This window comes from Colletotrichum truncatum, assembly GCF_014235925.2.
Source record: "Colletotrichum truncatum strain CMES1059 chromosome Unknown Contig_0009, whole genome shotgun sequence".
In the NCBI taxonomy this organism is placed as follows: Eukaryota; Fungi; Ascomycota; class Sordariomycetes; order Glomerellales; family Glomerellaceae; genus Colletotrichum; species Colletotrichum truncatum.
Window position 1 is genome coordinate 1,204,602 of NW_027222406.1, and position 11,529 is coordinate 1,216,130.

At 51.0% G+C, this 11,529-nt stretch overlaps 1 protein-coding gene across 1 annotated transcript; it reads right to left on the reverse strand.

The window, feature by feature from the left end:
* Positions 1-7,496: 7,496 nt before the first annotated feature.
* CTRU02_212849 (plasma membrane h+-atpase pma1) lies at positions 7,497-10,881 on the reverse strand (the record flags this gene model as incomplete). Its single annotated transcript, XM_036721418.1, has 5 exons — positions 7,497-8,123; positions 8,181-9,905; positions 9,976-10,199; positions 10,331-10,629; positions 10,700-10,881. 5 exons carry the CDS (start codon positions 10,879-10,881, stop codon positions 7,497-7,499), a joined length of 3,057 nt encoding a protein of 1,018 aa, XP_036586587.1.
* Positions 10,882-11,529: the final 648 nt, after the last annotated feature.

The following is an 11,529-nucleotide window of genomic DNA, read 5'->3' on the forward strand; positions in this document are numbered from 1 at the left end:
AATGGCGTGACTCGTGGGTTTGTGACCTACCGTGTTGGTGATCATGTCTCGTATGCTGGACCGTTCAAGGTGAAGCTGCACATCGTGACTCTTGGTTCGGACGTTCCGGCGAGAGTTTACTCTGGCATCGTCGTCGTCATCATCATGGGTCTTGGCTGGTTTTTTGCAAGCGCGGTGGCCGCGGGTTTTACAGACGGGTTGGGTTGGCATTTTGCACATGGGTTTGTTGGCATCGCCATTATGCCCGTGACGGGCTGGACGAAGTATGTGTGATGGTCTGCCTCAGCAACAGGTCTTTGCATTGATGCTAGCTACTCTGGTGGCTGTCGACGACTACTATGCGTATGACTGCTCTCTTTATCTCTCTCCCAGTATCGTATCAATTGTCTAATACAACTATGTATATAATTCTAATGAGCTAGGTGCTAAGTATGTGTAAAGAGTCCTGATGAGATGGGTTCTTTAAGGCGGATAGTAGACACCGCCGCTTTATCAGCAAACTTGAGACTTCTTGATGTGCTGGAGAGCTTCCATATTCTTTTCAAAGCAGCTCAGTTAGTATCTTGACCTTCACACGTCTGGAAAAACTGGTAATGAATGTGCTGTCTATTACATCTCTCTTCCGTTGATGTCTCGGGATATCAGCGTAATGTCTCGAACTTTCAAGAGCCTCGCTTCTCGGAGACCAACTTGTCTCTACTAGCCCTCCCTTCAGAGTTCATGATTACTCCCGAAACGGCATCACTTGCGGACTGTCTAGAATGCCGCATGTCTTACTTAAAATCACACCCTCTCACTCCCCATATCCCCCGTGTCGACGATAAACTCGCCATCCCGACGCCAACGACACCGAACCCATCCTCCGTCGCAACCGTAAATTACTCCTCCAACCGGGAGATACTCCACGCGAAAGAGTCAAAACCGGGCTGTCCTCTGCACTGCGGCCAGCCGCAGCCCTCTCGCCGATACGAGAGACCCGGAAGTGCGCCTATTAAGGGTGGCATGCGGGTTCCCGCGGGGTAGTCTATGTCTCTGTCTTGCCACGCCGCGGGCGTCGTTCGGCAGCGAATGTCTCTCGCTTGGGACCTGGAGGCGCCTGGGCCTATTTATGCTTGCTTTTTCCAACGTTTCTGTTGTAAGACGGTCCGCTGGAAGCTTCGGGTTGGGATGATTTAGCGAGTGGCCGTTGGTGGGCTTTATTTGGTCTTTGAGCCATGTGGCAAGATTAGACGCCGTTGCGAACGGCTGCGGATAGAGACATCCCGCGTCGAAGGAGGCATTGCATCAGGAAGTGTTAGCTTAGATGTGCCGTGTCGGCCCCGTTGATATTCAACCTTTTATGCCCCTGATGTGGCGGACTGGAATATCTACCAGTCTGTATGAGCACGGCAAATCAGCAGGCATGTTTTGTAGTTTTCTGCTGCAAGTCTGCGTCTTATTAGAGCAGCTAGTCTTCGGGTCCTTAACGTAGTGTGTATGCTGGTTGCTTGATGTAATGTGTTTAATGTTCCGGTGGTTTTATCTCGCAGAGACAGGCAAAACAACTGTTCACTCCATGCCGGTTGATTAGCGTATTATGAACTGTGACTGGATAAACGTAATAAGAAGTAGATTGACGGGGGAATAATAAGCCACTACGGGACCTGCATTCGCAGAGGGGAATAAATGCCTGTGATAGATCATGCTGCGGGTGGCCGATGCCAATAAGAGTGGTATTGATGAGCTGAATGTTTAACTAGTTTGGTTTTACGTGACTATCCGAGAAAACTATACAGTTTTATTACATGGTACCAATATATAGCATACTAGTTCTATTTATTCACTTAAATATATGACTCTTTAGAAACAAATGACAGCGATACTTGGAGGTCCTTCACAATATGCTGGTAATGAAAAGGGTTCATTGACGTTTTATAGTTAATATCACCATCATTGATCCATTTAGAGATTTGCAGTCAACAAGGAGAAGAGTTCACCACGAATCTGTTCAGCACTTGCTTGTACCCATCACCTCCCAATTTTCCAATTACTCCCGGCCAACTAAGAAGGAAATCGAGGAATTTTTAAGCCTAGTTTTAAGCTTGTAATTTTTTGAACAATATATTCCCTAGGATATATGACCAATTGACTGCCGTTTAGTCTACTCTCAGCTGTCCCTCTATCGTGGAACTCCACGTACCTTGACTTCCTTCTGAACGGGCAGGCGAACAACATGGTGTGAACAGTTCGTTGCCATAATGCGGCGATAAGCGAGTTAGACATACCAGTAGTACCTATAATATTGTGCCACTCAGCATCTCTTGAACTTCAGATAGCCTCAATGACCATTTCATCAAAACGGAGAATAGCTGCTTTGACCTGGATGCTGCTGGTTTCGTGAGTATAGCCCGCGCTTTTTTATATACAATATAAGCGCACTCGCTTGGTCCTCTCATGGCCGCTAAACCGTGGCGAATGTCTAGATCCAGGAAGCTGTACGAAAGCCTCATCAGGGAAAAGGAGTCTCCGCAGACCATGCTGACGGTCTAGAGGTTTGACATGCTATGCCATAAAAGTCAACAGGTGTGAAAGCAATGGAGCTAAAGCTCACGAGACAATTTTTGACTTCATGTCTCCATAGTTTCAAAAGTTAGGTGATAGGAACAGTGTACCTTCTCCTTGGTATTTGCTCCTCAACTATCACGTCTTTGAACAACTCCTATTGCAAACATGGGGCTGTAAAAGAGCGAAAACATATGATTGAAGCAGAGCAACTATAATATATCATGATCTTGGGTCCCATTACGTTTTGGATGGCTTGGAAGAAGTCAACAAGGGCTATTAAAAATAAGCGATATTGATTACACACTCAAATCAAACTGTCACATAAAGATGATCGATCTCCTAGAAGAAAATCTTACTTAACTGCGAGAACGAATACAAGCATAAAGGGTTGAACTCCTGATTCATAGCTTATTCGAAATTATATAAGACTTCCTATCTAGGTTTCGAAGCCAGAAGACAACTAACATAGACTGACTCTCACTCTCATACTATGCATGAAGTCGATATGAGCGAGGCAAACTTGGGAAGCATTAATTCTCGAAGGGACGACGATCTGCATTCACGGCGATGCGTAAATATCTTGCGGCTTAAATCAAATGATAGATTCCTAGCGTCCAAGTTTCATTCAAGCCTTTTTTCCATCCTATGACTTGACCGCATAATCAGTGTGTTTCTTTGAGATACGGAGCCAACCCGCGAAGTCCTAGCCATGGGCGTGGAAGATAATTATGTGCCATAACGCTTGTAATGTATGATGACAAGGAAGATATCTATATCATGTCCTTGTCTCTATTTGAAGGCTTATCCACAAGCATGTGGACGTTATGTCTCCTCTGCAGCTTGGCGAAGCTGTTCCATCTGACACCAATCTGTTGCGGCATCTTGGGCAGTGCCCCTACACTTTCATCGCATTTCGGTCCCCAGTGATCGATGCTGACCCAAGCCTTAAACGTAGGCCAGAGATAAAGGCAAATTCTGAAAAGAACTCATATACTGAAGTAAGTCACGTACTGTCTCTTGGGGTGAGGTCTCCCAGAGTTTTAGCGTGAGATCTCTAAACCATCCCCATAACCCTTCTTCGTTTACGAATACCATGCCTTAAAATGTTGCGCCCAGTGGGAAAGCAGCCAATATAGAGATTTGAACGAAGTCGCAAGGCAATTATCAGTCATATAAGCGCTCGTACAACGAACTGCCTCACAAGACGAAGGCTCTCGCTGTCAGGGGCGAGCATGTCGAGCGAAGTTGGAATAAAGCTACGTGAAAGCTTCCGTCATATGCTACATAAACCAGAGGAATCAGTCGTCTCTTCAATAACTAGCATCGACAGTGTCATATCGTGTTACCAACCAACTCCAGGAACTCCCCGTCTTTGAACCTCATCTCAGGACAAAGCTTTACTCAGCGCAGGGCTTTTCACTGAGATATGCTAATAGGACGTACGGAATATAGAAGATTATGGAAGATAGACTGGACTATAGTGCTCAAGATGGCTGTATTCTGAATCTAAAGTGAGAACTGCCAGTATCAACCTCATGACGCCTTCAGTTGTCGACATCGCGACCTGAATCTGATTGGCCTGGTTTATGTCTGATCAGCTCCAGTCGAGCCTTGCCATTACAAAGAAAACTGAAGGCACTTCAGTCGCCAAGTCATCATAAACTCAGGGGCTTGAACTGAGTGAGATGGCGTCAAACCACTCTGATAGCTATTACACTGTAACCGGTCTCATGATGCAGTCTCAGTAATGCCCGGTATGTGCGCAGTATATCAAGCAATGAGGAGCATCACACGCGGGCAGTGCCATTCTGAATACTGCGAATAGCGTTATCAAGGTAGGCTATCTCTGTCGGCACTTGGACGAACGCCACAATCATGAGCCTGCCTTCAACACAAGTCTGCTCACAGAATACAAGATTAGGCAGCACCAGCCATGTCATACGGAGATTCTAAAGGCCTTGTGCCACCATGACATGGTACATACGACCGACATTTCAAGGTCTGCATACTGAGCACTAACTTGATCCACTCACTTCTCACCTCTCACCTTGGCATCCCATGTTCGCTTCGGAAGCCCAAGTGATATAGACAACCGGCATGTCGCGACGAAAGACATAGACGACGCCGAAGATATTTCTGAAAGTATCTCGCTCGGTTTTCCTCGACCTGCGTAACTGGAAAGTGCTCCTCAGGGAGCACCATTGTCGTATCTGTACGGAATACGAGCCGGCGCAGATGCGTTGTCAGATCTTTCTGGTCTTTTATGAGAGTTCATCTGAGGTCACCGGTTAGTCGAGTTTCCGCGTTGTGGCAGTCTTGTGACGTACAAGTTGTGATTCTCAATCCCATTGTAAATGAGAACAAGCTAGTCAGGAAACACCTTGCGAATATGTCAGCCCATTGCGACGAGAGAACCGGACTACGTCTGGAGAAACTACTCGGCCTCCGGTCGCAATTTCTTCTTGGCCAAGAGCTAGAAAGTGCGCTCCATCGCCAAAAAGACCATAATGGTCCGCCAAGTCCAGAAATATCAGTCAAACTTAGGTTGTTAGCCGGCAATCGTGACACCGAGGGCTTCACGGGCTGCCCAAAGCTAGTAGGAACCGAGGAGGCATATTGGAGAAGACGGCAAAACAAAGATTCACTGAGTAAAGTCGCAGTCGATGTTGAGAGGACTTGCATTCACAGGACTGCTGATAGATAGGTCAAAACTTGAAGTTGTTTACAGATGGTTACTGCTAAGAGTTTATCGTAATCTCGGGATCAAGATAGTCAGTAAACGTCAACAAAGCGATGCAGGTCTTACAACAAGTCTACGGAACTCACCACACCAACCTTATTTGTTCCAGAACAGCATCTCACTGCCGAGCCGTACGCGTGTCTTCCTCGCCGCAAGCATACCAAGCCACCAAGCCAAGGAACTCTCTCAGATGCACAAATGAAGTTCCTGTCAGGTTCAGTGTGCAAGACAAAAGAGGGCGCTCTACCCGAAGCCGTTGAAAGCAACGTTGAGGGCAACGCCGCATTTTCTTGGCGGCAGCGGTCATCAGCAAAAGTTTAAAGTCTCATCGACAAAGCTTCCCCCCCCGGCGCTGCGTCGGTGAGAATCTTATCATGACGACATCCGGCTGAACTCTGGACACCAACACAATCCTCCAAGTGCTCACTGGCAACCTGCCCCAAGAGGCAACTCGGCAGACAGACACAGATGTAGCCTGCCGAGAGCCGCCAACATGCAACTTCAGAAATGCCGTCATACCTGTTTGGATCAGTCCGGCAGCTTGTGATCCGTCACGAGCACCAGGCGGTCGTCGGGCATCAATAAACCAAGATGCCTCTGTCCAACGCACCCAAAAAGTCTTGCATAGTTCCTAATGGAGCAAACCATTATTCCACTAGCCTTCTTGCCGCCGAATAGCAACGCCACGTATAGATTGGGCAGCAGCACAAGCCCTGCCTCGGTAGCCCTAGACATCTGACATGAGAACCAGAAGACGGGATCCCGGTGGGAGCACGAGGCTATCAAGGCCGCCGAGGGAACGACATGGATCCCGGCCCCAACAAAAGAATGCCTCGACGAGCGCCCGAGACCGCAGATGCGTACGGCTCCTTTTCCCGGCCACAAAACGGGCACAGTGTTCGTTCGGTATACCGACTACTCTGCCACCCACGTGAACTCCTCTCCCCCCTTCCCCCCTTCTTCCTAGATGAATGAATCTCATGCCTTCCCGGCCGGATGTCCCGAGGGGAACAATGCACACACGGAAAGGACGTGGGGTCAACAACAACCTGGATCGCGCGATCTGTGTTCCGAAGAAGAAAAAGAAGAAGAAGAAGAAAAAAAACTTGCCCATGTGCAAACAACTATGACCAGAAAACGGTCCCGCCTCAACCCACCCCCCCCCCCCAATGCTGAAGCACCGGCACCCGTCCGTTGTCTCCTCCTTGTCCTTGAGTCGCGACGTGCAGGACATCTTACTGAGCGGGATGTCGGAGGCGAAAGAGAAGTAAGTCGTTGGCGGAGGTTAAAAAAAAAAAAAGGTGGCGGTAGATAGAGGTGGGAACTCGGGCCACTTTTTCCCCCTTCTTTTGCTCCTTCAAACTCCCTTTCCGGAGGAGTAGAGGAAGAGTGAGAGAGAGGAGAGGAGAGGAGAGGCCCAGCCTAACCTAACGCATGAAAGGGTCCGGGAGCCCCCCCCCAACTTTTGAAAACAGCCGGAGTTTGCGACTCATGTGGCAACGTCCACCAAAGAGTGGCGTGCCCAAACACCCAACTGGAATTTCCCCGAGCCCACGCACGACTTTTTTTTCTTTTCTTTCTCCGGGACCGGGTTGTGGAAAGGTTTTCCCTCCGGAGTATGCGGTAGAGGCCAGAACTGTTGTGGCCCCCCCCCCCCTCCCCCTTCTCCCCGCTTCGGTCCCGTGTCAGTCGTTGTTGTTGCAGTTGGTGTTTTTGTATGTCTAGTTATTTGTCTTGTTTGAAAGAGTTAGAAATTGCTCGTCGTCCACTGGGAAAGTCAGTCGATCAAACATGTCACAAGATTGAGAAATAGGAACGAAGACATAGTTAGGTTTTGGAACATAGAAAAATCGATTTGATTATCCGACCGACCCGACCAACGCCAGAACAATGGTCTTTTGTTACAATTATAAAAAAAAATCGGGGGCCATTAGTGACAGTTGTAGATGTCGCAAGTTATTACCAAAGCGCATCTTGGAAGAATTCCCCCCCCTTTCCCACTTTCCATCCCCCTCCAGAATCCCTTCTCTCTATGATGATATTGTTTTTGTAAACCCGATGGAAAAAAATAAAAAAAAAGTAAATGGATAAAAAAAAATTGCAGAATGCTTTGTGTGGTAGTGGAATAAACACGCTGTTGCTATGTCTTTCGCAGCACTTCCCAGTTCAAGAATCTCTCAAACAAAATAAAAATGAGATTTTGATTCTTTTTTTAACCCTCCTCGACAACGGTGCGGTTGGCAATGTAGAAGCGCTCGCCCTTGTCGTCCTTCTCGTGCTCGAGAGCGACCTTGCTGAGCTGGGTCAGGACGTTCTCGATGAGAGTGTCGGTGACGCTGCGCTTCTTGCGGCCAAGGTCGTTGAGGCTCTTCATGTTGGTCATGATGTAGTAGATCAGGGCCATGACAATGGTGACGGCAACGGAGTAGACGAAGACGACGCAGACGGTGACGAAGTCGGTGCGGCCGTTGTCAGACAGGAAGCGGTTGAGCGAAGGAGGCGAAGCAGGCTCGCCACGGCCGCCGGAGAACCAACCGAAGACGCAGAAGAGGATGGCGAGAACGTCGACGGCGGCGATGGCACCGACAAGCTGGAAGGAGGGGAGGGTCTCGAAGCCACGGGTGACGAAGATGAGCCAGTTCTGGGTAAGGGTGATCTCGAGGAAGAGGATCTCCTGGATAGAGCCGTACTCGTGGATGACACCACCGTCGGTGAGGTACATGGTACCACGGAGGATCCAGGTGCCGGCGGCGAGCAGGGTACCGAGGACGATGGAGATGATCCAGATCTTGGGCAGCTGCCACTCGACGGGGCGCTTCTCGAAGTGAGCGTTGTCGTACTGTGATGTTTGTTAGTGTTTTGAACGTGTATATATGTAAGCAAGGCAAAAACTTACGGCGACGGCGATGGTAGCCAAATCGGCGAAGAGGGCAAGGAAGACGATAAGATCGGCGCGAACAGTTTCGTTGATGATGATCATGGACGAGACCAAGTAGATCTCAAGATGCAAGCAAAGAGCGATACGGTACTGGATGTAAGCCTTCATGCGCTGGAAAATCTGGCGAGAGAGCTTGATGGCAGAGACAATGGTGGAGAGACCGGGGGCAAGGAAGACGATATCGGCGGCGGCCTGGGCAGCCTCGGTGGCACCCTCGACGGCGATACCACAGTCGGACTTCTTCAGGGAGGGAGCGTCGTTGACACCGTCACCAGTCATGGCAGTCAAGTGACCACGCTGCTGAAGCATCTCGACGACCTGGTACTTGTGCTCGGGGAAGACTTCGGCGAAACCATCGGCGCGCTCGCAAAGATCGTGGATGGAAGTGCCGGCCATGTCGGAGTGAAGGAGCTTGTCAGAGTTGTAAACCTTGGTGCCGAGCTGGAGCATACGGCAGGTCTCGACGGCGATGGCGTGGGCGTCACCAGTAAGCATCTTAACCTGAAGACCGAGAGCCTGGGCCTCAATGATGGTCTGGCCAGTGTCGGAACGAGGGGGGTCGAACAGGGACAGCATGCCGAGCATCTCCCAGGGGCCATCCTCCTCCTTGACGGCGACGGCGAGGGAACGGAAACCACGGCGGGCGAACTCAGCGGCCTTCTCCTTGAAGAGAGCGGATTGCTCCTCGGTGCAGTCGGTGAGAGCGAGGACGGCCTTGGGGGCACCCTTGGCGCAGGTGTAGCGGACTCCACGGTGAGTGCAGATGGCAGTGATACGCTTGGAGACGGGGTCGAAGGGAGTGAACTTCTCGGTCTTCCAGCCGTCGGCGATGAGCTCCTTGGCCTTGGGATAGCGCTTGAGGGTGAGGACGGTGATCTTGTCAATGGGGTCGAGAGCCTTGATGTTGTGGGAAGAAGCGAGAGCGGCGACGGCCATCATCCAGTTGATATCAACACCCTCCATGACGAAAGGCTCGCGGACGGACAGCTGGTTGGCAGTGAGGGTACCGGTCTTGTCAGAGCAGAGAATGTCGACACCAGCGAGGGACTCGATAGCGGTGAGCTTCTGGACGATAGCCTTCTCCTCAGCGAGGTAGGCGGCACCGACAGCGAGGGTGGTGGTGGTAACGCAGGGCAGACCGATGGGGACACCAATGATGAGCAGAATAAGAGCGTAGTGGAGCAGGTTGACGGAAGAGCCCTCCTCAGAGACCTCGATGTTGCGGTAGAAACCACCGATCCAGGCAGCGAGGATGAAGATGACGACGAGGACGAGAAGAGTAGTACCGATGGAGTTCATGATGGCCTTGAAGTGACCCTGGTCCTGGGCACCCTGGACGAGCGAGGCGGTCTTTCCGACGAAGGAAGCCTGGGCGCCGTGGGTGACAATGCAGTAGGCCTTGCCGCGCTTGCAACCGGTGGTGTAGTAGACGGTGTCGGTCATGAACTTGTCGACGGCGAGAGACTCACCAGTCATGGCAGACTGGTCAACAGCAACGATGGCGTGGCCGAGGTGGGGGGTACCGCCCTCCTCACCGTCAGCCTCCTCGAACTTCTCACGGTTGGGGGACATGACATCCTGAGCCTCGAGTTCAGCCTTGTACTGAGTGTAGCCAGCGGGGTTCTCATAGTCGCAGATCAGGCGGGCGTCAGCGGGGACGACGTGGCCTTCCTCAATAATGATCTAGAATTGTGCGTGTTAGTGGGAAATTGGCTCTTCTTTGAACCGGCTGCGTTCATATGATGAGACTTACGATGTCACCAGGGACGAGTTCACGGGCGCGGATTTCCTCTTCTCTGCCCTGACGGACAACACGAGCCTTCATAGCGATATCACCCTTCAAGCTGGCGACGACGTCGGCAGCCTGCTTCTCTTGGTACCAACCAACAGCGGCGTTAAGCAACAGAATAGCGACAATCAAACCAGCGTCGAGCCAATCCTGCAGAGCAAAGGCAAGGATAGCAGCAACCTCCATGACTACATCAGACTATTAGCGTTTGTTCGATGGTGTTTCATGCGGCCCCTTGTAGGCTTAGGGGGGAAAAGCCGGGCTTTTGGCCACAGCGTTTTCCCTCTCGGTGTAGTTGTTGGGGGGTGTGTCTGCTTACCGTAGAGAATAGGACCGCGGAAGAAACCAACGAACTTGAGGAACATGTTCTCCTTCTCGGTGGTGAGCTCGTTCCAGCCGGTGTACTTTCTGCGACGCTCAACCTCCATGGGGTCAAGACCGGTCTTCATGTCGGTGTTGAGCCAGTCGGGAGGAGTAACGAAAGAGCTGGAGCCGGCGGCACCGTCGGCCTTCTTCTTCCAAAACATCCAAGCAGGAACCTTCTCGGTGGAGGCAGACTCCTCCATCTCCTCAGGTTCCGCATTGGGATCTCTGTATGTGTCGATGTAACGGATCAGGCTATAAGTGAGCAGCAGTTAGTATACACAGTTGGGAGAGAGACATTGAGGGTGTGTGTTGTAAGACGTACGATCGGTATTCATCGTTGGTACCGCTCTCGCCCTGAGCACCCTCAACTCGGTTGTTCCTTTGGCGTTCCTGGAGGAAGTTGCCCGTCTCAAGGTCTTGGTCATCCTCCTCAGTGCTGATGGGCGTCGGGTAGTGTTTGTTGCCGCCCTTGCCGATTAGACCGGCCATTTTGAAGGGAGCCATGGTGACGAGGGATTACAGTCCAGCTGTAGCCAACAGAGCCAACAAGCCAACAAGAGTACGCAGGACAGGTCGAGATTGAGGGTTGAGGGGTTAAAGGAAGGAATGGAGGAAGGAGGGACAAGAAGGGTGAGAAGGCTAGGGTGAAAGAGACATGAATCACGGTGGGAGGAAGGGCATATTATATTATCTGTCAAACGGCGAGGCCGGGGACGGGGTGAGTGGGCGAGGACTTCCGCGGATGCGCACAAAAAAGATTAAGAGATGGGACCAAGGTATGCCGGGAAGGCAGACTGGCATAACTCGCGGCAAGGCAAAGCACAGCACACACACACACACACACACACACACACGAGTAGGTCGAGAGGTGTGTGAAAGAGCCCAGGCCAGATGGAGGCAAGGCACACGGCGGCCAGACTCCAGCAGAGACACGAGAGATACCGCGGCGGCGTGTGAACAAGGGACCGGCGTGTAGCTGCGTACCCCGTCTTGCTCGGATCAACGCCAAGAAGTTGCAAGCATCAAAACAGATGCGGGTGAGGGAAAACTCCACACACTGTGACCGGGCGGTATCGATGCTATTTCGAGCAAATCAGAGGCGACGGGACTTTTTTTTTTTCTTCTCCCCCTACTACTACGTACATAGTACAG